The sequence below is a fragment of the Myotis myotis genome, unplaced genomic scaffold (assembly GCF_014108235.1).
Source record: "Myotis myotis isolate mMyoMyo1 unplaced genomic scaffold, mMyoMyo1.p scaffold_m19_p_5, whole genome shotgun sequence".
Lineage (NCBI taxonomy): Eukaryota > Metazoa > Chordata > Mammalia > Chiroptera > Vespertilionidae > Myotis > Myotis myotis.
Genome location: NW_023416357.1, coordinates 53,137,215 through 53,162,839, shown reverse-complemented (window position 1 = coordinate 53,162,839; position 25,625 = coordinate 53,137,215). Strand labels below are relative to the sequence as shown.

The following is a 25,625-nucleotide window of genomic DNA, read 5'->3' as shown; positions in this document are numbered from 1 at the left end:
GGATCCAGGAGAGCAAAGTGGATACATATTTATTCCTGTGTGATATGGCTAACAGACACTTTCCCCAAAATAGGTATAAGGTGATTAAAGCTTCATAAATGAGTCTCATTTTAAAATGTTTCTTAAAGTAGTGGAGGCCTCATGAAATTGCTTCTTCCTGATAGTTAATACAAAATTAGGTCCATTTAATTTTGAACAATGTACTTTATTTAAACAAGGGAGAGTGATAAAGTAGGACATTTATTGTAGAAAAGAAAATGAACTTTATCATGATAAAAAAAAAAAAGCAGAAAAAGAAGAGAAACAAAAAAGCTCAAACAATCCCTGGTTGCTATGCTCTAGAAGTCTTTAACTGAAAGTACCAACTTCACATGTGCATGTGAGCCAAACATATAAACATCCACCTCTCCGCAGTGTCAACAAGGAGAAATGGCAAAATGTTTTCAGAGGACATCTTCTCTCTCTTTTAAGTTTGGAGTTTCCACAGCATGTTACACTTTGAGAGAGAAAAGCAAAAAAGTTCCTTCTTTAGGAAGGAAGTTTTTTTAAAAGCAGAGTGAACCATCAGGCAAGATCCTGGAACCTCCTTTAAAAAAAAAAAAAAAAAAAAAAAGCCTGAATCTCCAACAGTCACATGGAAGTTCAGGCTCCAGCTTCCACCGAGAAATCTTTTTCTCCTCCAGATCTGAAGACAAAAGGAGAGGAGGCCGGGTGGTGAGCGGGATATCTCTGTTAGTTGTCAGCGCAGGTCCATGGGCTGGGAATGCTAATGAGCCTCTTGGCCCGCTGAAGACGTGGTTCTCTCTGGCAGACCCTGCCGCTCACACACACACACACTCGGGCTCCCGCCTGCCGACTGACAAGCACACAGACAGAGCCTCGTGCTCGACCCTGTCTCTCTCCTTTTTCCTCTGAGCCCAGAGATCGATCGCTGACCCCACCATTGGGCCAACGCTTTATTTATCTGGCTGCGCAATGATATTATCAGCCTTAAACGTTATATACAGCAAATGTCTTCGTAAATCAACACAATAGGATAGCCTGCAGAGACCAGCCTGGTCTGCCTTAAAGAAATCCCTCGCTATCTCTTTCTCCTTCTCCCTCTCCCCTCCCTTGCAGACGCTCCTTCTCCTTTCCATCTTTACAACCGGGGACATTTAAGACGCTGGACTTGAGGATTTGATCCCTTGCTTTCAGCCTGGTTGGAGAAGGCCTTAGCAGACTAGGAGATGGGTAGACACCATTATCCACCCATCACTGTGATCTCCATCAGAGGTTCCCTTATCAGGCGGAACCAACTGCCTAGACCTACTCTATGGACAAGATCCGGATTTCTCAAAATTGGGGGCAGGAGAGAAGGCGAGGGGTGGAGTGTGCCACCTTGCACCGTGTTAATTGTTTTCTTTCCTCTCAATTACATTCACACACCTCTTTTCTGCGTTGCATGTTATTTCTTTGTGCTTTAAAATTGAAACCACGTGCAGCCTTCTCCCCTCCGCACACACAATAAATGCGCTGCCCCCTCCCCCAACCCATCACACAACTATTTACATCTTGGTTACTCACTCTAGCTCCGGCCCGAAGAGGAAATTGGCCCCTTGGGACTAGGTGAGGCTTTGTGAAAGCCTATCTCAAAGCCGTGTCCTGGGCCCCCAACTCCGGGAGAGGTTCCTCGGCCCCCCTCCCTCGCCTCCCTTCCATCCTCGCCTTGCACAGGTGGTTGAGGCTTCCTTTGGGGAGAGCCAGCAGGGGGACAGCCAGGGAAATAGGCAGCTGTGTCTGGCCAGGCCCATCGGCTGCCCGCCCGCACACGGGCCGGGGCCGCGGTGGCGGCGAGGGAGCCTCTGCCACACCCCGTCCCAGCTCGGGGCGCCCCGCAAGCCGCGCAGGCAGCAGTCGCGCCCGGGGAGCCCTCCTCGCCCAGGTCCTCCCAGGCAAAGAAGTCCCACCACAAATAAATAAATCAGTAAATAAATAGATAGACAAATAAATAAATAATCTCCAAGGGGGTGGGGGAGCTGGGAAATGGCTTCGCTGACAGGGAGAGATAATAAATGAGAGGCGCTTTCAGATAGATATCTCAGACGTGAAATTGCGCCCAGCTGGTTGTGTAAGCAAACAAATAGTTTCATGTTAGGAACTCTCAACTTGTGGCTTGATGAATAGAACACGACAGAGGTAAATGGGTCTTTAACTCATTTAGGAATACAACTCTTTGGCTTTCCAAGTTAAAGGCGCAGTGACGCGGCGGACGCCGAGCAGGCCCTCTAACAAGAGTTTTATTAGTTGCCACTTGTGACTCCTGCACACCCACCCCACGCTCCTGCATGCTTTCCCCTCTGCAGGCATCCAGGCGATTTGTCCTGAGGGACCAAGGAGCTTCTGGAGGTGACGCTACACTGTGGGAGATGTAAGGACTGCCTGGGAGAGGGAGGAGGAGGAGGAGGAGGAGGAGGAGGAGGAGGAGGAGGAGGAGGAGGAGGAGGAGGAGGAGGAGGAGGAGGAGGAGGAGGATTTAAAAAAATAAACTTTTTGCCCGCTCCAAGCAGACAAGCTCAGGTGGGTCTCCAGTGCCCCCGAACGCACAGCCGGGCGGTGAGGCCTCTGGGACCTGGTCGCCAGAGACGGCCAACCCGCACCAGCCGGAGGGGCAGGGGCCTGGAAACGCAGGGTTGTTCGCGTTGCCCCACCCCCACACTCACCCCCACCCCCACCCGCCCTGGGGACCCGCCACGCCTGGTAGCAGATTGGGGTGTGCCCGTGGGGGCAAGGTCGTATTGGAACCCCTCGCGCCGGTTCCTGTCCGGGCCTCGGAGGAGGCGGAGGAGGCGCAGCCGCACTCCCCAGAGATTCCCGCAGGAAAGCGCGCCCGGGATGGCCTTTCTGATGTTTTAAGGTTTAAACCGACTTCCAAGCCCTTAGAGTTCTGGTGGCTCCGGTGTTCCGGTGGGAAAGGGGACGCTTGACTTGCATATGTCACGGGTAGTTTCCAGAGGGGAGTCCTCCTGCGTGGGCCGCTCTGTGCAGATGCAGGTCGCTGGCCGTGGGACCCGTGGGCCCTGCCTCGCCCAGTCACCCAGCCTCCGCTCCCACTCCTCAGGGCGGCCAGGCAGGCCCAGGCCGCTGGGCGGGCGTCCGGGAGGCCGGCTGCCTCCCCTGCCTGCGCCGCACACCGGGTGCCGGCTCCCCCTGGCGCTCAGCTCACCGCTGGGGGGACTCCAGGCGGCCACCCAGGCAGCGACTCCCACCTGCGCCGCGTCGCCTTCTGCCCCGTGGCTTCCAGGGCCGAGGAGGCGCGGGACCCGAGAGGGGCAGCCTGGCTACTGTGGAGCTGCCCTCGGCACCCACTGCCGGGCGGCCCCGCGCCTGGGCTCACGGGTCAGCCCTGCCCCGCAGCCTGTAGATCAGCCTGTAGATCGGAGCCCCAAGGGCGATTCCTGGTGGCCAGAGGCTCACAGTGGCTCTGATGCCTGGATCTGGGCTCCTAACCCTTCCCGGGACGCACAGCTAGAGAAAGCCGCCTGTCCTGCCCCGCGGACGCCCGCCCCGCCAGGCCCCTGAGTCGGGGAGGCTCTGTCTCTCTGGCGGAGACACACAGAGACCCCGTAAGACGGCTGTCTCTGTGTGTAATGCCGGCGAGGACTGCCCCAGCCACCACGGAGACAGCAGAGGGGAAGCGCACTGCTGCCAGCCCCCAGCCTGCCCGCCCAGCCCAGGCGCGGAGCACCCCTTCCTCCTCCCTGGGGCCCAGCCCAGGGCCTCCCGGTTTTCAGCCTTAGCCTGTGGGGAACTCTGAGGCCTGGGATGGGCTGCTCTTCTTCCTGCGCTGGCTCTTTGGGGGGGGGGGGCAAGGCCCCAGGGACTCCCAGGCAGTGGGCAGTGGGTGACATGCCAGCCTGCCTGGCGCAGGCAAGTGAGTACTGACACCGCTGGGCCCTGGAGCAAGTGCCTCCTCCAATCCAGGCCTCGGTTTCTGGCCAGTCCCACATGGGTGCCTTGAGCTTGGGCCTCCATATTGAAATTAATTGAAAAAATACGTTTCTGACCTATGAAAATGTTTATCTGTTTTCATCAGAGGGATCACACTGTAATGAATATATTTACATCTCATTTGGAGAAAAGCAGGAAAGATGGGGAGCTCTTGGTGACACAGCTTGGCTCCCCTCTCCCCCACCCTGCGCCCTGGCTGCAGCCCATCCCACCCCAATCCCCGCAGCTCCTCCATCAGCCCGAGGACTTCTTGGGAGGTGATCAGTGGTTAAATCTGACCCAACTGCCTTGGGTTACCCTAGGTACAAAGACAGAGCTCCTGAGTGCAGTGGGGAGGATGAGGGACATTTCTGAATGGGACCAGTTGGAGGGCAGGAGGGACTCCTGCCTGTGGTAGGGCTCCGGCAGTCTGCAGGCGGGCTGGCTGGGATCATGGACCTGCAGGGCTTCTCCACAGAGCGCAGGGCATTGCCTGAACTGTGCTCTGCCCGGAGTATCCACACTCCAAGCTGGTTGTAATGCAAGCTGGTTGGAGTGTAGGAGCTCCTTAATGCGTTTTTAAAGGAGTGGGGTGGGGACCTGGAGACTTCTAGATAGCAAGTTGAAAGCAAAACTTTGCCACTTGCTTCTAAAAGTGACGCACTAGCCTGAAAAGGGCCTGTTTGGGGCTGGGGAAGGCAGGGCGGGGGTGGGGGGGGGCGGGGGGAGCGGTTGAGAGGTGTTATTTTAAAAGATCTAGCTTTATTAATACGGGAAGAAAAAGCTCCTTTGGCAGTGTGTGCTCTCGAAGTGCCGCCTGTGATTTATAAAACAGCCCTGCTCTTAAAGCTGTGTGAGAGAGCAGCCCCAGCACACCCGAGGAGAGGCCTGGCGGGAGGGTTCTGCCCTGACGGGGCCACTAGGACCCAAACACCCTCCTGAAAAGGACCTGCTCCAGCCTAGCTCCCCCACTCCCAGGTCCCAGGCCCACAACACCTTTAAGGCCGCAGCAAGGCCCTTCCACCCACCCAATACACCAGGAGGGCCCTGCAGGGGACCCGTCACATGGGTATGGAAAAGGGCGAACCCTCGCCACTTCTGCAGGGGACCGTAGAGGGAGCAAAGCCAGGGCTCCCAGCACTGAGGCCCCACCTCTCCCAGGGCTAGGGAGAGGCCAGACCCTCCCATCACAGGCATGAGGTACAGAGGTGCCCGAGCAAAGCTTTCCCTCCCTTGACCCTCCTCTTCTAGTGCTTCACACCCCTCCTGCCAGGCAAGACCCACATGCAGTCCCAGAAGCAAGTAGTACCTGAGCCTGGACCAGCCATATGACCAGGTTTGCCAGCCTGAGGCCCAGCTGCACGCAGGCCCTCTAGCAGCCCACCACCACCACCCACAAGGTCACATGGGATATCTGCAACCAAGGCTCCCTGTCGTTCCGGACCACAATGGCCCATGCAGAGCCTGGCCCTCTAAATTTACAAAACCAAGCAGTGACTTGGTTTAGGAAATAAATCTAGCCAACTTGGTAATAGACCTTAAAAGTTTCCCCCTCTTAAACGCACCCCCCTTCTAATAAGAATTGGAGTGGAGATTAATTGGAGTGTTCTTTTGCACTGATGACATCTGTCAAACAACCAGACGCATGGGTTTTGCTAAATTCTTTTATTTTTGTTTAAATTTTCACTTCAATTTTAATTCTTGAAGAACAGCCTTGACAACATATATCGCACTCATTATAAGAAGCAAAGGGTTATATCAAAAATTATTAGTATAGAATCACAGGAAATCTGGTTTGGAACCAGAAAAAAATACAAAACAGATATAGATACATAGACACAGGACAATTTTTTATAATTATTTGGAAAATGTTATTTTCCCCTAATTCTTGTTTCCTTTTTTATGTGCATACGATGTTTAAATTTTACAAAAAATGAAAATAAAGACTAGTATCTTACAAAATGAATAACCATGTTTGGGGGTGCGTGTGTGTTTCTACATAGGATTCAGTCCACTTCCATGTGTTGTTTTCTGTACAGAATATATCCACATCCGTCCACAATAAATCCTGGAAGGTCCATTAGTCTCCTTCTGTTTTATTAAAATTCTCATGGTCCTCTCTTCCAAAGATTGTTTTCTTTTTCTCACCAGACACAAGGTCCTTTTCCTTTCCTTTCCAATGTGTTCACAGATCTGATCCTAAAAGAGTCTCTTTTTCTCCTGGATTGTAGCTTGGGTTGCATTTCTGTAGGGTGGGCTGCTCCTGCCTTCCCGGCCCTCCTCCCCCCTGCCCAGCCTGCCCCGCACGCTGCACCCTGCATCAGCTGCCCGGTCCCCCAGGCTTTGGAGTCCATGGTCCCCGCAGGTCCTCTGAGTCTCTAAGGAGGTGGGGGCAGGTGGGAAGTGCCCAAGGATTAGGAACACTGGATGGACATGTAAGGCCAGTTGAAGCTGCTCCCAGACAGTAACATATCACGGATGAGAGTTTCGATGGGGGTTTTACCTACCAAACGGACGAAGAACAGCTGCTCGATGACTGAGGAGGACACTGTGCGCAGGGAGGGCAGGCGCAGCAGCAGTTTGCCAAAGCGGCTGGGCTGGTTAGGGTACTGGCTCCTCACATATTCCTCCAGCGCACACTGAGACTTCTCCTGCAGGCTCTCGATGTGGGCGGCATCCGACAGGCCACAGGCATCTGCCCAAGCAGCCACAGGAAGGAAAGACAAGGGGAGTGGGCACATGGTTAGGTCAGTGAGTAGCAAAAGCACAAACAGCAAGCCATTAAAATAATCTTTTTTGAGGAGAAAAGGAGAAAAAAAGAAATAGAAGAGAAAATGGAAGAAATCCACCCATCCATGCTTCCCCACTCCTCGACCAGCCCCAAAACAAATAAAATAAACCAAACCCCCACCAAGCCTAGGGGAGCTGGAGAGAGAAGCGCACACATGCAGAGGCAGCAACCTCTCTCATCCCTTTGTTTTTCCTTGTTCACCTTTGGATTAAGTAACGTAAGGTGCTGGAGCCATGTTTGCTGTGGCAGCAACCTGTCCTGTGCCTCCAGGGGAGCATCCTTCCACTGTGCTCATTAAAGGGAGGACTTGGGCCCCACTGCTTTCTGGGTGTTCAGGAGCCCTGAATGTGCAGCCTGAAGGCAGTTCTTAAAGGCTCCGTGGAGTCCCCCTCCCAACAAATGACCCCAACCAGAAACCTTAAGGAGCACCTGGACTGTGTAGTGAACAAACACTTAAGAGCAGGCAAGGAATCATGGGCTGGCAGTGCCTGGAATCAGATCAAGCCCAGGCGTTAGCAAGAGAGGATTTGAGATCCACTATCCATGGAAGCAAGGACTCCGCAGCAACGCCTTGGTGAGGGTGTACACTGCTATCTGTGCCTTAGATCAAGTAATTGAAAATTGGTCACATCTCTGTAAACTGTGTAATAATCAGAAAGAATGTGGCTCAGTGACCCCAGGCTGCAGAAAGGAGACATCTTTCGTGATCAGACACAAAGCTGGGTTAGAGGCAGCAGCAGCTGCTGCTGCTTCAAACTGGAAGATGGGGAGTTGAGGGGGGATTTGGGGAGATAGGCTTCCTTTACAGGACCAAGGATGCGCGGGGGGGGGGGGGGGGGGGCTACATGCAAGGACGGCATCTCAAAACCTGTGTGTTTATCTCACATCAACCAAGGCTCCTCTTGGTCTCCTGAAAATATTTCAAAACAGCAGTTCATACTATATCAACTAGCTGGAGGCAAGCAAATGGAGGGGCTGGTGGAATCAGCGGAATGAGATGAAGGCTTCCTACTTTAAATGCCTGTGTTGTTTCTTATATTAATAATGAATATTTCAAAAACAGGAAGATCACAGAGGAACCCTTAGCCAGTCCGGAGGTTGACTAGAGATCAAAGGCAGAGTTTGCTAATATATAGATCTGGGAAGAAATCCATGCGTGGCGATGCCCCTAAAAGGACATTATATGTTTGTGAATGGCAAGTGTGACCCTACAAAGACACAGCAAATGATTCAAAGTGAAACCTGTGTCTGCTGGGTTTCTGAGCTTTATGTCTTCATATTTTAAGAACCGGGGCTTACAAGACATATACCACCTTCATTTACAAGGCGATGGCCTTGAGCAAAAATACAAATAAAAGTAGTGATGATGATTCAAGAACTTCTGAGGCAAGTGTCCTTTGACCCCAGATCCAGACTGGGTTCCTGTCAGATGTCTAATTACTCCAGCCAGCTGCTAGGGTGCATCCACACCCGCCTGCCTTGGGAAATCAGTCAGGTTTTATGGCTAGCAGGGCGAGGGCAGGAGCACTTTGGGGCTTTGCTCCTTAGAGAAGGGACCCTGAGGTCTGCCCTTGGCCCTGCTTGCTAACCTGGCTCTGCTGAATAGCCACCATGCATGCAGACTCATATTTACATATATCTTGCTTTACATGCATTATCTGCCCATTATACGTCAGGATCCCTTTCAGCCTCAGACAATGCAAAATGAAAAGGACCCACTGATACCCCAGCAGATTTTTTAAAAAGACCCATATGGCATCCCCTCAGGTCCGTAAAATATTTATCTGATATTTATGACGAGGGACCCCAGAGTGCAAGGTCACTACCCTTCTCCCAGCTAGGCCACTCCAAGGGAGAGAAGCCCAGGAAAGTCTTGCTTGGGCCCTGTGCTGGCTGCTTTGATATCTTTCCTCCTTTGAAGGCAGAATGCCTGTAGCTCAGCGGACTGCCAGGTGCCAGGAAGCAAGCCCTATGGCCCTAGTCCGGGCCTGGCTTCCCAGTGTAGATAGTCATCCCCACTCTGGATATTCCTGCAATAGGATTCCCTCAACTGTGGACAGACGGTGTGAGCTCTTAGATGGATGGAGTGGTTGTGGTAGCAAAGCAAGGTGAGCAGGGGGTGTAATGTAGTCCATATTTATACGCCATGATTTATATATACCCCAGATCAGAAAAGGAGTCAGCATGTGCAAAATCCATGTCTTACTTTTTATATGGCAGTGTCAATGTGGGAAACCTCAATATTTCTTCTACAGTATATGGAAAAGAAATTATGTAAATAAATAACCATTACTGTTCAGGCCCTCCCGGCTTAGCCTTTGTAGTGCAGAGAATGTATTTCATGTTGTGCATTCAGAAGAGTTTAGTGTTCAGGAAATATAGATGTAATCAGCTGCCATAACTAGAAATCAAAGTTATTATTGTACTGAAAATGGATTTATTGTATTTATGTTAACTAGATGGCTCCTTTCAGGGAAGGTCTCATTTATTTGAGGGAATATTTAGGTGTATGAATTAATGAATTTTTAAAAAAAGTAAGTTCAGGTCATGACCTAGCCTTTGGATGCTGTCCAGAATATTAAGGATTAAGCATACCATCCGGAGGCCAAATGTGAAAACCACCACAGGGAACCCCTGTGCCAGCTTCAAATACTTAACCGGAGCAAACCTCATTGGACAATATGTCTAAAACTGTCTTTTCCATCATTCAAAGTTTGCTCAAAAGTTGGATGACTTTGAGAAGGCTTCCCATGAATTCCCTTCTGGCTGGCAATCAAAACAAGTTTAGTCAAAAGTGGAAATGTGTTGTATGAAAGAGGGGGGTGAATTACTACTGACAGCTCTATTTCCATTTTCAGATACTCTGCTTGCAATTTTCCAGCAAAATAATGTTATTGTTCACTTCTTGCCTCCCCCTTGCACCTTGAAGACTTGAAGAAACTTCTTTGGGACTTTTTTTTTTTTTTTTAAGAAACACTTTTCACAGGGATGTTTTAGGATGAAAAGTTGAAAGAAAAGCTAAGTAATTCCACAGTCTACTCTGCAGCCTGCACAGTCCTCGCCTCTCTCTGGGAAAGGGCAGGGGATCAGAAAAGTCAAGGGAGTTCAAAGAACCTTAGGAAGGACAAGGACAAGGGAGGGGAGACCTTTCTTGAGAAGACCTCTGTCCAGCTTCAAGTCACATATCTGCTTCAAGACACCTCACTGGATGAGATTTAAAAACCCCAGCCTCCCTGACACTGGCTTGCTTCCTGATTAATTTGGCTAAAGAGCCGGGGAGTGGAGAGCCAGCCAGGCCCAGGCCTGCCAGCACTAACGCAGCCCGGTCATTGCTTCCCAGGCTCTTTGTCACTTGTGAAAAACACGTTTCTATCAAGAAGACTTATTAAGATAAAACGCATTCAAACACCAAGGAGGCTATTCAATAAATCTTCCATTTGTTTTAAGGTTCTCACTTTATCCTCTTGCAAAGAGTAACTCCCTCTCCCACTAGCAGACCTGTATTTGCACTGAAAGTAAGAGGGGGGCAGTCCAAGTCCCCAGCTCTGGCCACCCTGCATACCAATGAGATGCTCTTGTCTAAATAAATTATCTGCTGCTCAGATCGATATCAATACTACATTTGCTACATTACAATATTGTGCAAATTTAAGAGTCATTTTAATACAACGTAAATACGATTCTTCATGCATGAAAGCCAAGAAATACTGATAGATTACACCACTGCTTACTGTTCAACAAGGCCTTGGGAAAGGGGTTTCGCCACCTCTGCTCAAGAATGGTTTTAATTTGGCCTTTGGGTGTCCTGGTTCTAGGCTAGATTTATTAGGATAGTTTATTTGTTCTCGGAATGGAGGAATTAAAAACAATAGTGGCAATCCTGGAGGTAAAACTGCAGCTAACCCTCCTCACAGTGGGCAAGGCTGAGCCCCAGTCTGGGCAGCTCTGTTCCCCACCAGCGTCCCTTCTGGCTTTGTTTATATTTCCCCCATTACCTGCTGTCCCGGGTGTTTATATGTTTCCCTCTTGCAGGTTACAATAATAAAAAAGGCGGGCAGTGTTCTCAGAGGCTCAGACCAGAGCCTTCAAAGGCAACGTTAATGCACTTTCCTGGAAGTTAATTTGAACCATCTATCATAAGAGAAATTGTTAACATGCATGTTACCGCCGCCCACATTTAATTTGATATTTTTAAGGCACTCTGTTAAATTTCCGATGTTCAAGTGTTTTGCATGGCGATGAGATTTACCTCCGGGGCGGGGAGCCTACCGCACTTCTGGATTCTACAGTCTTGCTTTTGTTTTTATCTTTCTTGTTTAGATCGAATCCGTTTTTTACGACCCTCAATAACCTCAGCAACTGCAAACATGAATGGTTTCCGATAAGGGAAAATCAGGCAGCAATAAAACGGGATTATTTATGATTTACTTGTGCGTATTCTTCTCTTTCCACCTGTGTGTGTATATGTATGTGTGCGCGCGCCTCTCTATCAGGAAACTCATCCAGGGAGCGTGCCACACAGAGGAGAAAGCCGCATTCCCACGTTCTTTCCTTCCTTCCCCTCCCCCAGAAACACACACACACACACACACACACACACGCAAGCACCCCGCACACACGCGCAGCCAGACGATCCACAACACCGCCTCCCCCACGAGACACGCACCCGCCGCGGCCCCGCGCGGGGGTCCAGGCCGCTAGGCCCGCTGCCGCCTCCGCGCCGCCGCCTCTCCCGCACCGCCACGCTCTCAAGATGGCAGCGGCGCCACCGGCCGCGTCTGTGCGCGGGGGCCGCAGGTCCCGGCCAGGCCCCGGGTCCGGGTCCGGCGAGGCCGGCCGGCGCGGCGGCGGGGCAGAAGGCCGGCCCGGCCGAAAGGAGCCTGCGGCGGCTCCGCGCGCGGCCTGCCCTCCTAGCGACCGCAGCCTCACCTGACGTGAACAGCACGATGGCTTTGAGGCAGCTGTACTCGGCCGAGTCGACGTGCAGCGCCTTGAGCTTCTCCACCTGCTCCTGGAAGATGCGGATGTGGTCCATGAAGGCCACGACGCGGTCGGCGGACATGGGCGAGGCGTGCAGGCCGGCGGCGGCCAGCAGCGGCGCCACGTGCAGTGGCATGGAGCACTGCGCCGCGTTGAGCACGAACAGCTCGCTCCAGGTGAGGCGGAGCAGGGACACCTGGTCGGTGATCTGCAGATCCGGGAAGAAGGGGATGTTGCGGGCCCACTCGACGGCGCTGAAGAGCAGGCGCGCGGCCAGCTCGCAGATGTTCTCGATGCCCATGATGTTGTTGGGCTGCATGCACTGGCTGCCATAGCGCGATGTGGGGTAGGGCTCCGCGCGCAGCAGCAGAGAGATGTAGCCCGACAGGTAACAGTGGCCGTTGAGGGGGTCCCCGTTGGTGAGCGCGTACTGGCCTGGATTGGGCTGGGTTGGAGGCATTCTTCCTCGCTGAACCGCTGACAAAAAGAAAGAGAGAAAAGAGGCAATGTGCATCCAGGGGGCTTGCGGACATAGCCGCGCTGCAGAGCGCCCGACACAATGCGGAGGCTCTTCCCACAGTCACACGCTCCCGGCGCGTTTGCTCTCGCGCTCGCTCTTATGGCCTTCACCAGCAGGAAACCTGGGGTGAGGCCCTCTTGCTCCGCCGGTCCATCGCCTGCGCACCTGGTCACCCCAGCCCCGCCAGAACTAGGCCTGACTTCAGGGCCCCCAGGCCCCGCAAGCCCAAGAAAGTCCCACCCAACCCCTCTACCACCAAGGAGTAGCACGCAGATCAATGAAATCCCACTCACCCCCTCCAGAATGAAACAAATCAGTGTAGAAAACAAACAGGAGGAACCAGAGAAAGGTTGTGGTTCTAGGCAAATGCCTAGCTGCCTCTTCATTTGCAAGCAAGCAACATTTTGCTCAAAATGCTCTCATATTCTCTAAAAATGCCATAGAATTACCCTTAAAATAGATACAAGTTACATATGCTACTAATCACTTACAACTTTTCAATAGAAAACAAGTATCCTGCTTCCCTCCCCTCTCCTTTCCTCCCCATCGCCCCACACAAAGTTCTCGCTGTTAAAAGCAACAGAAAATTGAAAAATTTCAAAAAAAAGTTGAACTTACAGTAGCCAAACATTATGGGAAAAAGTAGGAAATATAATTAATGTCTGTCCTGCGTGGTGCCACTGCAACCTGCAGCCAGCTTTTGCCCAGTGAATGCACGAGCTTGCAACTGCAAAAACACTGGATTCATTAACCATCTGAATGCAAAACGTAAGCATGCTTTGAGTTCTTAAAGCTGACCAAAGTTTTTTTTTTTTTTTAATGTGTATGTTTTACTTCAACAGTGCCAGCGTTTTAAATTGCCATGTAAACAAAGACAACTCTAGGAAAAGTTAGGGCTACTGAACTCTCCCCCCCAACAAATTAATGTAGATATGTCCATGTACACGTAGCTGTCTTATTTCAGGTTGTGCACTGTTTTCTTAAGTTTGCTTTGATTCCATTTTTAATGCGAGTCCCAATGCAATTTCAGATCTTGAAACATAATGGCTAGAATACTTTTTTCTAATTATAGTTTTGAACTTGGCAGTTATTTTTCAATTAAATGACAGCACAATTCAAAGTTGTTGTTTTTTCTCCCCCCTCCCCCCAGATGCCTACAAAATCTTCCTGGAGCTAGAAATGAAGTCGTCATATTTGCCTGCTCTTTGAGATCTGAAGGAATTCAATTTCTTTTCCTGTGGCATATAAAATATAATTTTAAAGTCAATTACAAGAAGGAGTAATCTGCATTCTGCAAAATTGACTGGTTCGCTAATTTGACTATAAGACATCTTTAATGATTGTCAGGAGATAAACTTTAACTGTAAATGGCTAAATATATTTATAAGAAAAGTGCTGCATCTCTTGCCACATGAACATGAAGCATATCTAAATACAACATCAAAAGTTGCTTTAAAAGAAACCAAAGCCATACAACACAGGGATTAAATGATGTGGAAGCTCATGCCAGCTGCAGTCTATCTATGCATTATAGCCAAATCAGAAGGTTCGGTAAATGCCGTTGTAAATTGTAATTTGTATGCAGTATTTAAGCAGAGGGTGGAGTTTGATGAAGAAATAAAATGAGTATCATGCTTTTTTTTTAAAAAAATGACACAACTATGAAAGCACGGCTCAGTCACAAACTTTCCTTTCAAAGTAGAGGGGTGAAAACAAGGCCACAGCTCCGGAGGAGGCGGCCCCAGCTCCATGTAGAAGAGAGGGAACCAGTGAACAGGCCAGAAGCGCCCCCCCTCCCCTAATTAGACCTACAAGTGCAATAAATCTCACTCCTCTTTTTCCATGCTAAGCTTCCAAAAGGATGATGCAGCAATGAATCTACTCAGGGCACTCCAGTCCCCAGCCCTCCCCCATTTCAAATAAAGGGAAGGAAAAGATGGAGGGGAAAGTGAGATGCAAAAACACAGACACAGAGTTTTCTGGGGGAAGTAAGCACCCTCCCCAAGTTCATGCCAGCACAGCGCAAGCATCCTCACGCACACGCGGGAAAGAGACACACATCGAGCACATCCAAGACAGAGGAAGAAGGGGATTTTAAGCCACAGCTCACGATCCCAGGGACACAATCCCGAGCAGGCAGCGAGAGGGATGGAGGAGCCAGGGAGACGAGCGCAGGCCGGGAGGGGGAGGCAGCAGCAACGAGCTGGGGGGGGGGGGGGGCGGGATGCCGGGGGAGGAAGGCAGCGGGGACAGGGGAAGCTGGGACGGGCCAGGACTGCAGGAGCCCCAGCCCCATACAGCAGCCACCTCTGCTAGAGAGAAAGAAAGAGGGCCGGGAAGGCGGGCGAAGCTCAGGGAGAGAAGCAGAGAAGAAATATTCACCTTCCCGCCTCATGCCCACTTTGAGGCACTTCTTGAGGCGGCAGTATTGGCACTGGTTGCGGTGGTGCTGGTCGATGGGACAGTTCCTGTTGGCACGGCATGTGTAAGTTAAGTTCCTGCGGACGCTCCTCTTGAAGAAACTTTTGCAGCCCTCGCAGGTGAATTGGCCGTAGTGCTTGCCGCTTGACTTGTCCCCGCACACCACGCACTCGATGTGCTGCTGGCTCTGGCCTGAGCCGGGCGGGCCCTGGCCCTTGTCCCCTGCGGTGCCGGGGGTGGCGGGCGCTCCGGGCTGGCCCGGGGTCTGCGGAGTGTGCGGCGCGCCCGAGCCTGCCTGCTGCTGCTGCTCCCCGGCGCCGCCGCCGCCGCGGGCCGCCTGCGCTGCGGGGTTGGGGCCGCTGGGGTTGCCCCCGGCCACGTCGTCCTGCGGATCTCGCCAGCTGCTAACTACCATTGCCATATCTTTGGGCCCGGGGAGCGCTGGGGGGAGCCGAGCTGCTCGCCGAGGGCCACGGGGCGCGCGGGCGCGCTGGGAGGGGAAGGGGAAGGGGAAGGGGGGAGGGGGAGGGGGCGGGGGGCCCACCGGGCGCCCCGGGGTCGCGGGAGCCGAGCCCGAGCCGGGCACCGGCCGCTGCCTCTGCCGCCGCCGCCGCTGCCGCCGCTACTGCCTCGGCCGCCCCGCTGCTGCTGCGCGCCCGCCCGCCCTGCTGGCGTTTTGTTGTGGTTCCTGCTGTTTTCTTTCTCTCTTTTTGCAGCCCCCCCAGGCTCTCAGGATCCCCCCCCGCAACACCCCTGCTCCCCTCGCCCGCTCCCCCCGCGCTCCGATCCTGGGGGGGCCACGCTCTCCTTCCCCCCCCTCCCCACCCCCCCGGAGAGCAAGCTCCCTTCTCTCGCTTTTTTCTTCTTCCCCAAGTTGCAAAATCAGAAATGGCACAGGCGGCAGCCGGGAGCGGCGCGGGGCGCAGCGCCGGGGGCGGCGGGCATGGGCCACGGCGCGCGCACACACTCGCCCTCCGCCTCGCCCGCACCCCCGCGCACACACACACTCGCACACACACTCGCTCACCCGCGCCAGGCGCCTGCCCGCCCGCCGGCCGCTCGGGCTACGCGCTGAGCGCGGGCTGAGCCGACACAGAGGAAGACCGCGAGGGCGGCGGCGGCAGCGGCGGCGGTGGAGAAGGAGGTCGGGGCTGCAGGCGCCGCTGGAGCCGCCGCCTCAGCTGCAGCGGCGAGCGCCGCTGGAGGAGCCGGGGCCCGGGCCGGAGTCCGAGCTGGAGTCGGGGCCGCCGCCGGAGCGCGAGCCCGGGTCGGGGGCCGCCCGCGCCGCCGCCGCTGTCCCGGCAGGAGCCCTCGCTGGGCTCGAGATGGAGGGGAGTTCGGTGAGCCGAGCGGGGCGCGGGGCAAGGCTGATGGCGGAGATCAGGGCGCGCTGGTGTCGGGGGGCCAGGTCCAGGGCCGGACGCTGCCAGCCATTCAGGAAGGCAGAGCTGGAAAGCGAGAGGCGGCGGGCGAGGAGGATCGCACACTTTGCTCTTTTTGTTGTGCCGGTGGCGCCGGGCTCTCAGTGCCTTCTTCTTTGGGGAGGTGATGGAAAAGAAGAAAAATAGGAGATAATTCACGCCGGCGACGAGTTCACAGCGAAATAGGAAAAATAAAATTCAGAAGAAAAAGAATTGCAAAAAAAAAAAAAAAAAAGCGAGAGAGACATCCAAAGTAGGTCGAATAAATAATCCTCTTCTTTTCCTCTTTCTTGCTCCTTCTTCTGCTTCTTCTGCTATAACACACAGAGCTAGTTAAAAAAACCCTGGAGATCGCCCAAAAATGTTCTTTTTTTAGTATTTTAAATAAGTGCTCTTCAGCCGGGAACCAACACCCTCCCTCCAAAAAAAATCATATATGTATAAAATAACGATAAGAAGAATACGAAGGGGGTGTCTCCTCCTCCTCCTCCTCCTTTTTTTTTTTAAGTTTAGCCCTCTCTTTTCTGCAGGAATGGAGTAAAAAAGACAAGAAGGAGGGAGAAAAAGGAGAGAGAGAAAAAGAATACGGGGAAAACAACTAAGAGGATATGTAAGAAAAGAGAAAAAGGAGAGAAGAGAGCGAGGGAAAGAAGAGAGAGAGATTGAGAGACTGAGAAAGAGAGAGGCAGAAGAGGAGGAGAAGGAGGAGGAGGAGGAGAGGAGAGAGAGAGGGAGAGAGAGAGAGAGAGAGAGAGAGAGAGAGAGAGAGAGAGAGAGATCCCAAAATTGAATGCGTTTAATCGGGAGGACTCGCAGAGCAATGTTTCCGAAAGGGGGATCTGCGCGAATGTCTGTATATAGTGAACTTTGACACTACTATTGAAACTGACACGTTTCTATGGAGATCGCTGCCTTATATGGAGCTCGTGTCAAGGAGCCAGGAGAAGGGCTGCTGGCAACTGATAATCAAAGGAGACTGACTGGTCAGAGCCCTGAATGGGAGGGGGGGAGGGAGGAGAAAATGGGAGGCTAAGGTTAGCCATGCCTCCTGCACGCCATTGGTTGGAGAGTCCCGCCCCCTCCTCTCCCCCCCCCCCCCCCCCCCGCTACCTACTGACGGGGATGGTGAGGGGAGGAGGAGAGAAAGTGAGGGAGGGGGTGTGCTTCTGACAAGCGCAATTTACATTGAGATCGCCCTGCTCTGCTATTTACTCTGAGACCTGATTAGTATGGGTCGTCTATGGTCACACACACACACACACACACACACACACACACACGCACACACACACGCGAACGCCAGAGGGGGGAAGGGATGGCGAGGGGGAGAATGCCTTGCAACGTGCAAATTAGAAGGAAATAATGTCGATTTCTTATGAAAAGTTTTTAAGATTAGGTTTCATGAGCTTGAAGACAGTGTCATCGAAAATGTTAGGAATTTTTTATATGGGAATTTAACTCTCACCATTTTAATGACTCGTGAAATACACTGGGTTTAGATTGTTTTCTTCTTTCACATAGAAGCATAACCCAAGTGTGGACTGCGTTTATTTTATATCCTTTTAAGAAACGAGGCAGATAGAGACTCCTGTTTTTTGGCTCCTTAGTATAACTCGGTTTTAAAAGGTTTAATTACGACAGGACACTCGTGGAATTTGCAGCTATTGCCACAAAATCAATCAGAATTCAACCGTTCCGATGGATCCCTGAGTTGATTTTAAAAAATAAACTTTCCAATCAATTTGATTTTTTTCTACTTTCTTCCCCCCCCCCCCGCTTTGGTATCCCCAGGCCGTCCCAAACTCCAAACAACGCTTCCATAATTATTAAGAATACAGTAATAAGTCCTCATATTGTTGGGGGTGGGATGGGGAGTTAGTGCGGCCGAGTCAGAAAAAGAGGAAAGGGGGGAGTGGGGGAGAGAAGGGAAGGGAGAGGGGCAGGTGGGAGGGAGAGAGAAAGAGGAGAGAGGGGGAGAGAGAGAGAGAGAGAGAGAGAGAGAGAGAGAGAGAGAGAGAGAGAGAGAGAGAGAGAGAGAGAGATTCCTGAAGGCGATTGGTCGCGGGAGGGGGGGCGGGAGGAGGGGGCGGGCCGCGGGCCTGCGGAAATCGCTGGCTCCGGCTGCCACCTAGCGGACGGGAGCCGCGCCCGGGCGCGCACAGCCGGGCCCTCCTTCCCCTCTCCGCAGGCAGCCCGAGCCTTTTCTCCAAAGGAAGACAACACTTTGAAAATTCTTTCAATGGATTTTTTTTTTTTTACTTGAAAGACCGTACTAGGGGAAAATGATCCTTCTGTTAGTTACATATTCTCCAATAGCACACGCGCACCCCCCTCGTTTTGGGATCGCTCCCCTAGGCAGGCTCAGGCGGCGCGGAGCGGCTCAGAGTGACAAAGCCGCCGCCGCCGCCGCCGCCGCCGCCGGGGGTGGGAGCCGCGTCCGCCCGCCCGCCCCTCTACTCGGGAGAGCGTAAAAGTTTGTCTCAGCTCCAGCACCCCGAGCCTCAACACGCCCTCAGATAAAAGGTGCGAGTAAATGGCCACGCTGTATTGATCGAGGTAGGGCTTGTTTTTTTTTTTTTAATACTCGTTCTCACTTTAAATTCCACCAGGGAGGGGGTTGGGAAGCGCTGCGCTTTGGGGGTGCGTTTGGCGCTTCCCAGTCTCTCCAACCTCTGAGTCGTGAGTTGGCGGTCGCTTCGCGAGGAGCGACGATTTTAAAGAGCAGAATAAAGGCTTTTCTGTGCCTGCCCCGCAGCCCCTCCAGCCTGAATAATGGGAACAGTCAATGCACTCGGCAAGCGGCGGTCCATTGTACGCGGCTGATGGAGAGGAGGCGACTGGGGCCAGCGGGGGCTCCTTGCCCTTGTCCCTCTCCCCAAATAAACGCGCTCACGTCTCCTGGTCAGTTAAAAGGTGAAATGAACACGACAAAAAAAAAAAAAAAAAAAAAAAAAAAAAAAAGGACAGAGAGAACAAGAACCAGCGTTCTATACATGCATTCTAAATGTTACTCTCCATCCAGTGCAGAGACAAGCAGCCGAGGGCAGGCAGAGGACGCAGGCAGAGAGGGAGACAGAGAGAAAAGGAATGAGAACGAGGAGGGAGACGGAGCGAGTGGAAGCGGAGGCGAGAGCGAGCGCCAGGGAGTGGAAGGTCCGCTGGCCGCCCGTGCGCAGGCCCAGCCGCCCCCGCACCCTGGACGGAGAGCCGCGGGCACCGGAAGCGAGACTCTGCCAAGTCCTGCCGCACCAGGCAAGTAAAGCAATGACTGTGGTTTCTTTTGAACTCTGGGTCGACGACGCGGGCAGGCCAGGAGGCAGCCTGGGCTCGAGTGGCCTCTGTCGGCCGGGGCCGGAGTCCAGGCAGCCAGGGCGGGACGAGAACTTTCCGCGGGGCCTGCTCCGGAGCCGCCCGCGCCCGGCCGGTGCCCAGCCGCGCGGAGGCAGGGAGAGCGCCGCCGCGCCGCAGCCGAGCGTTAGTCCAAATTCAAAGCAGGTCTCCCCAACCCCCACTTTCTACCCCCCCCTCCCCAACACACACGGGAATCAGCTACGGGGCCTCCAGCGCGGAGGCAGGGGACAGGGGGCCGCGGAACGGCAGACTTTGCACCGCGCAGCCGCCCCCGCCCCCGCCGGGGCCGAGCTCCAGCCGCGGTGGAGCGGGCCGCCCGCACGTTGCCGGGCTGCGAGCGGGGCCTGGCGAGCTCGGCTCCTGCCGCCCACCTGCGGGCGCCGTTAGTAACGGGATCCCCTAACGTAAGGCATCGGTGGCTGCCTGGTTGATGTGGGCGATAGTGTCAGGGAATGAAAAGGGACACGGAGCCGCTTTCTCCAGCGGAGGACCCGCGGCAGCGGCGGCGAGGGAGCCCCGGGTCCGCAGCCCCACAGCCCAGCCAGGCTCCTGGCCCGCAGCGAGAGGGCTGAGGGCGGGGAGGGGGTCACCTCGCGGGGTGGGGACCGAGGGGGCGTGTGTGAAACCAAGAGCTTGAATTAAAACCAACGGCAGCGCTTCCTTCCGCGCGGGGCAGGGGCGCGCGTTTGCGTCAGAGGGCGCGCGGGGCGGGGGCGGGGGCAGCCGACGCCCGCCCGGTGCCGCGCCCGGGGGCTCGGGAATGAGCCGGTCTGGAGCTTCTGGCCTCATCCGGCCTTGCAGGCGGGGGTGGGGGTGGGGGTAGGGGTGGGGACGGGGGCGGGGGCGAGGGCGAGGCTTGGCGGGAGGATGAGCTGAAACTTGCCTGAACAGCGGCGCCCACCCGCGCTCACTGCGGGCTCTTCCCGCCAGCCCCCATATTGAGCTTCCAAATTTGGAAGAGGCCCCTGGGATCCCGCGTGACCCGGGGATGGGGAGCGGCGTGGCCCTCGCTCCTCCCGAAAGGAAGGGAAGGAGGGGTGCAGCCCCCAGCCCCTGCCCCGAGGGTGGCTGCTGTTGGTGGTGGTGCGCGGAGCAGTGGAAGCCCTGGGCTTTGGGGCAGGGAACAAATGCGCCAACTTTCTGTCTCGAAAGGGGGCAGGAAGAAACCTAAACGTTCCGAGAGGCGCCGTCCCCTTCTGGGACTTGTCCAGCCCTAGCGACACTCAGGCCTCGGTTTCTCGCCCTGACCGCGTTTTCACACCCGCAGAGCGCCTCCACTGGTGCTCGCCGCCTCACCAGCAAAATGGCTTCTGTGGAGGGACTGAAGGTCCTGGGGAGCTCTGGCTGGCGTTTGTCACTGGTTCAGCTTGCCACGCCGGACCTAGGGCCCGATTGATACTCTTGTTGTTTGGTAGGGCACCTAATAGAAGAGTGACCATATTTTGTGGAAGCACGTAGGTCCCCACATTGTGCAATTCCACACACGTGTCCAGGCACACTCAGCTGCAGAAGCAGAAAACGCAGTTGCAAATTTCCTCCCATTTTTCTCTTGTCCTCTCTTCTCCAGATCGCTCTCCCTTCCTTCTCGCACATAACCTCAGGCTGTGGCCCTTTCCCCAGCACCCTACTTGAGACGCCAGCCCCGTGGCCCTATCTCCTTGGCCCTATCCAAGGCTTCTCCTCAGGATCAGAAAAGCCTCCCAGGGCCTGGACTCCTGGGCCTCCCTTCTTAAGTCTTTCTCTGCCCTCCTGTTTCCTACAGGCTACTTCACTGCATACAAAGTCTGCAGTGTGGTTCACCCAACAGATGAAGAGAAGGAATCAGGCTGTAAACTTACACTGCCCCTTTCAGATTGCTAGCATCATGGCCCCTAGCCTTAATCACCTTTTAAAAGAACTTCCATACAATCCTTGATCTCTCCTAGCCAGACAGCCAGTAAACAGTTGTGACCTGGTGGGAGGAGAGAAGCAGAGATCTCAGCATTGACTTGCATTCCAGGCCCCAGAGTCTGATCTATGCAGACTTTCCAACTGATTAATACCCCCTCCCCAATATCTTTCTTTTGAGGAATGCTGAATCATTCTTCACTAATCCTATGACAGCTTTGATATTGGTATTTTGCTTTCCCGAAACTCACTGGTTCATTCATTTTGGCTTTTTGGCAAATTACACTGAACAAAAGTGTCCTTGTAAAAAATATTTTCAAAATCTAGTTCAAGAGCCCTGAGATCCTACAAATAACCAGATATGTGTAAAAGATTCTCCCCCCCCGCCCCCCAAAAAAGTTTCTCTCCCATACCTCTTCCCTACCCTCTAAATAATTAAAAATGGTATTATTCTGTTTAGAGAGACCACAGAACAGAAATAGCCCTGTTTTATCAAGCCCATCTGGAGAGATGAACATGCCTGCAATCACTGGGAGAAAGGTCAGTTCTTCTGATCTTATTACAGACCTTTCCCAAAGAGCTTATTTTAAAGGTGCCGAATCAATTAGTCTCCGTTGGCATGAGATTAATGCTGGGAAGGACGCAGTTGAAGATGTATTTAACATGGTCTTGCATAGATATTTTGAAGAAAAGGGAAGAGAGAAAGCCACTGGAATGCCTGCCTAATGTTTCGTGCTTATTAAAAAAACAAACAAAAGCCTGGCCTGTGTCAGAAACCTCCTCCCAAAAGGTTGAACTCAGTCTGTATTGTAGCTTCCCAACTGTAAAAAGTTCTGTCTTTGACAACCTGAAAACAAGGGTGGAAAGGCCAAGTTGGGAGTGGGCTGTACTGCTTGCTCTTACCCTGTTCATATAGTTGGAAACGGATCCAGCAGACTCCTGTACTCACTATAACTCTGGTAGCCTGGGCATTTCTTCTTTGTCACCTTTGGGTGGAAACACTCCGAGATAAGTGCTTTACTTTAGAAGCAGTTTAGTTTTCTATCACAAACTGGCCATTTAAAGCACGGGTTTTGGAAAACAGAGATAAGGGAAGTACTTCCATTTTCTGCTTGGGCCCCAAGTTAGAGGGTCCCCGAGTAGCCAGCCACAGGAGAGCAAGTGTTGACCTTTGGATGCAAAACAAGCTTTTTGTAGGAGGAAAAGTGACAATCATTCATAGCACATCAGTGAAAGGGGTGGGGTGGTGCAAATTTTACTTTTTGTAAAAATCAAAAAGATAAATGCATTTGGACAAAAAAGAAAATGGAGAAGTTTATGTTATAAAACGCATTTTAAATGCCACACTTGAGTGAAGACTGACTGCAAGGCTCTTCTTCCAAGAGAAAATGGGTTGGGTTTGGATGAAAAGTTTTGGTTTTAAAAGGAGTTTGACGCTTATTAAAGTACCCTGACAATACAATCAACTAAACTATATTATCATTTTTCTTAATAATTACCTGTCAGAACACAGATTTCTTTTATTACAGGATTAGCCCATCAGAGGTAGATTTGAATTGGACATTCATTGATTAAGGACTGTTCAAGTATGTTTAAGTTTTTAAAATCTTCACTGCCTATAAAATAAACTAGTGGGAAAGTACTGGCTCACAAAGCCAGCAGATCTGTTGGTAACTATTGTCATGCTTCACTTGTACCTACCTATCAGAAAGTTGATCTAAATAATAACCCTAACCTTTCCTTCTAAACTGTCAGTGGAAAGATATGTTTATTACAGTGTCCTCCATCAGTCTCCATCAGTAAGGAGAAAGGGGATTTAAGTAAAGTTTAGATGAAAAAGAATGAGCATAGTCCACCACTGATACAAACCACATGGAGCAGTAAATAATTATGCCCTCTGTTACACTATGTATATTTTATTTGTCCATTTCAGAAGTCGATAATAAACCTAGCCCATCTATGGGAGGAGTTAATAAGGTATTTCAAATGCATGATCTAACAAAACTCCAGGATAGTTCTATGTTTTATTGTTAACCGTTTGCATGAAATCTTCTGAAGCTGAAAAGAAGAAAGGAAAGGGCTTTTGTGTTAGTTGATCCTTGGCCAGTCTAGGGCTAAGGTTGGTGTGAAAGGGACAAGAAGGTCACTTGAAATCTCCTTTTATCTACTCTTATTTTCTCTCTGGATCAGCAACTTTGAATAGCTATCTTCTAATCGCTCTTAATGGAAAGAAACTATGGGAGCAACGAAACTGCTTTTTAGCAGTGGATACATATGTGGACAGCTAGCTAAGTTTGCATATGACTACATCTTTACACACATGTGCTTAGAGTTTTTGCATGATGTAAATGGTTCCCACACATTTGGTGGGTTATTGATTGGGTGGGTTCTATTTGCCCTTATACTTAAGTATGCATGCACACCCACATTAGCATTCTCTACCAGGTCTAGGTGATACTTTCAACTGGTTCTCCCTTCAGCTTTTTCTTGCCCTCACTCTCTGGGATGTCATATTTAAGTCCTGGAAAAAAAGCAAATAATTGAGAACACGAGGGACAGTTTTTTTTAGTGAAGACATCTTATTTCAACTGGGAGCTACACTGACGGGAGGATTTCTCTTCAAGGGCAGAGATTGTGTGACAGGTGGGAGGTGATGGGGTAAGATGAGACTATTACTTTCAATCGCTCCCCCATATTTTTTCTTCTTGGTCTTTCTTGGAATCAAATTGGTTAAAACACAATAAGTAAGTGGCAAACAAGAGGCTGACCTTATGCAATTTAAGTTTTTTTTTTTTGTGTGTGTGTGTGTGCTATAGGTTTGTATCTCCAAATCATTGAAGTTGAGCAATTGATTACAATTGGTTTTGAAATTGGAATTATTTTAGTAATTCTATGCTGACTGAAATACCACCTAAGTTGTCTTCTTTAGGTGGTGTTGTGTTTGCTTCAAAAAGGAGAAACAGCCCTCAGGTTGTTAAGTATGAATGGCTCTCCAGAAAAAGGACATGAGATTTCTAGGACTGAAAGCACTTGGCTTTACCTCCTAAGAAGTCTCTCCCCACCCCCAAACCCCGTGTTCTTCTAACTAAAATTCAAATTGCTCCCAGAGCCTGGGACACTTAGCTGTAAATTCTTTTAAGGGAATACTCGGTTACCAGGGCTACAAGTTCCCATCTCAACCTGCCAGCCTTCCGGCCCCCTGCTGCAGATCGCAGAGACCCTTGGCTGTCTGGGCTGGGACCTTGAGCCCCCTCGCTCCTACCCTCAGCCTATCAGAAATCACAGTGACAACGTTCGAGGTTGGGTGGGAGAGGATTAATCCCTCTTTAACTTCTCTCCCTCCCTCCCTCCTTTCTGAACACCAACAGATCATTTCCCAGGTTTCCTGGTGAATATGAGTGTAGGAGCCACCCTGTCCAATAAAGATTAAATTAAGTAGAAGAATCCCAGCCACTGGATATTTGGAAGCTCCGGTGGGGCATCAAACCAACGTTTAACACATTTTTTCCACTCACTGGCGCAAATCGTGGACCTATTGGGCTTAACTTTAGACAAGAAAGAAAGAAAGAAAAAAAAAGATAAGGAGGGAAGAAGGGGAAAGGGAAAAATGAAAAAGAAAAAAAGTCACAGAGCAACACCAGTTTCAAGGGGAGAAGTGACCTTGTACTCAGGACGAAGGCAAAGCAGGGCTTCCTGCCCTGTCTGGTCTTTTCTTTCTACTCCAAGAATTGGAGGCTCCCTCTCCCAGCTGAGAGCTTGGAATTGGGCAGTTTGGGCTGGTTTTTTAATCTGTGTTTATTCGTTAGGGATGGAGATACACGTAGCCTAGGGTCAGAACTGGTGCCTAGAAGGTGCACTCAGAACCCAGTCAGCTCTTCTGTGCTGACTTTCCTTTTTATAAACTAAGGTTTTGGTTGTGGGAACTGAAGAGTTTCCTCTAGTTACTGCCCAGCAGGAGAAACAATGGCTTTCTCTGTCAGCTGGTTCAGCGCACTGGACACTGACCTTGAAGCTGAGGCCGGGTCAGGCACTTCCTCCCCTGGGAACCGGCCCCCAGCCCCTGAATATTGGCCTCTGGCTGCCACCGGCTCCTCTAGTCCCAGGGCGCAGTTCGGAGGGGCAGAAGGCAAGTCCCTTTGTGGCAATGGCTTCTCTGTGCAAATACAACACTGAATAAATTAACCTCAAACCAGCTAGTTGGGGTGTAGTAGTTTAGCAGGACTAATTGCAGACAATGGAGCTGAAATGACTTTTCCAATTAGCTGCTGGTTGGAGTTTAGTTGGA

General features: G+C 51.9%; 1 protein-coding gene across 3 annotated transcripts; it reads right to left on the bottom strand.

The window, feature by feature from the left end:
• Positions 1 to 5,625: 5,625 nt before the first annotated feature.
• On the bottom strand, positions 5,626 to 15,185 carry NR2F1 (nuclear receptor subfamily 2 group F member 1). Of its 3 annotated transcripts, none has more exons than XM_036310417.1 (3): positions 14,643 to 15,185; positions 11,690 to 12,214; positions 5,626 to 6,664 (listed from the first exon to the last, which is right to left on the bottom strand). In XM_036310417.1, exons 1-3 carry the CDS (start codon positions 15,100 to 15,102, stop codon positions 6,384 to 6,386), a joined length of 1,266 nt encoding a protein of 421 aa, XP_036166310.1. In that variant the 5' UTR covers positions 15,103 to 15,185; the 3' UTR covers positions 5,626 to 6,383. The 3 variants fall into 3 exon arrangements, with proteins under 3 accessions (XP_036166310.1, XP_036166309.1, XP_036166311.1); XM_036310416.1 differs by having other exon boundaries at positions 11,690 to 12,217; positions 14,643 to 15,183; XM_036310418.1 differs by lacking the exon at positions 14,643 to 15,185 and adding an exon at positions 12,879 to 14,376 and having other exon boundaries at positions 11,690 to 12,217.
• Positions 15,186 to 25,625: the final 10,440 nt, after the last annotated feature.

What these genes read in the sequence shown, in the direction of transcription:
- NR2F1 (XM_036310416.1), bottom strand. Translation starts at nt 15,102, where the DNA reads ATGGCAATGGTAGTTAGCAGCTGGCGAGATCCGCAGGACGACGTGGCC. An exon ending in AGTGGGCATGAGGCGGGAAG is followed by an intron (nt 12,218 to 14,642) that starts GTGAATATTTCT and finishes TCTTTTTGTCAG; the next exon opens with CGGTTCAGCGAGGAAGAATG. An exon ending in CATCGTGCTGTTCACGTCAG is followed by an intron (nt 6,665 to 11,689) that starts GTGAGGCTGCGG and finishes CTGCTTGGGCAG; the next exon opens with ATGCCTGTGGCCTGTCGGAT.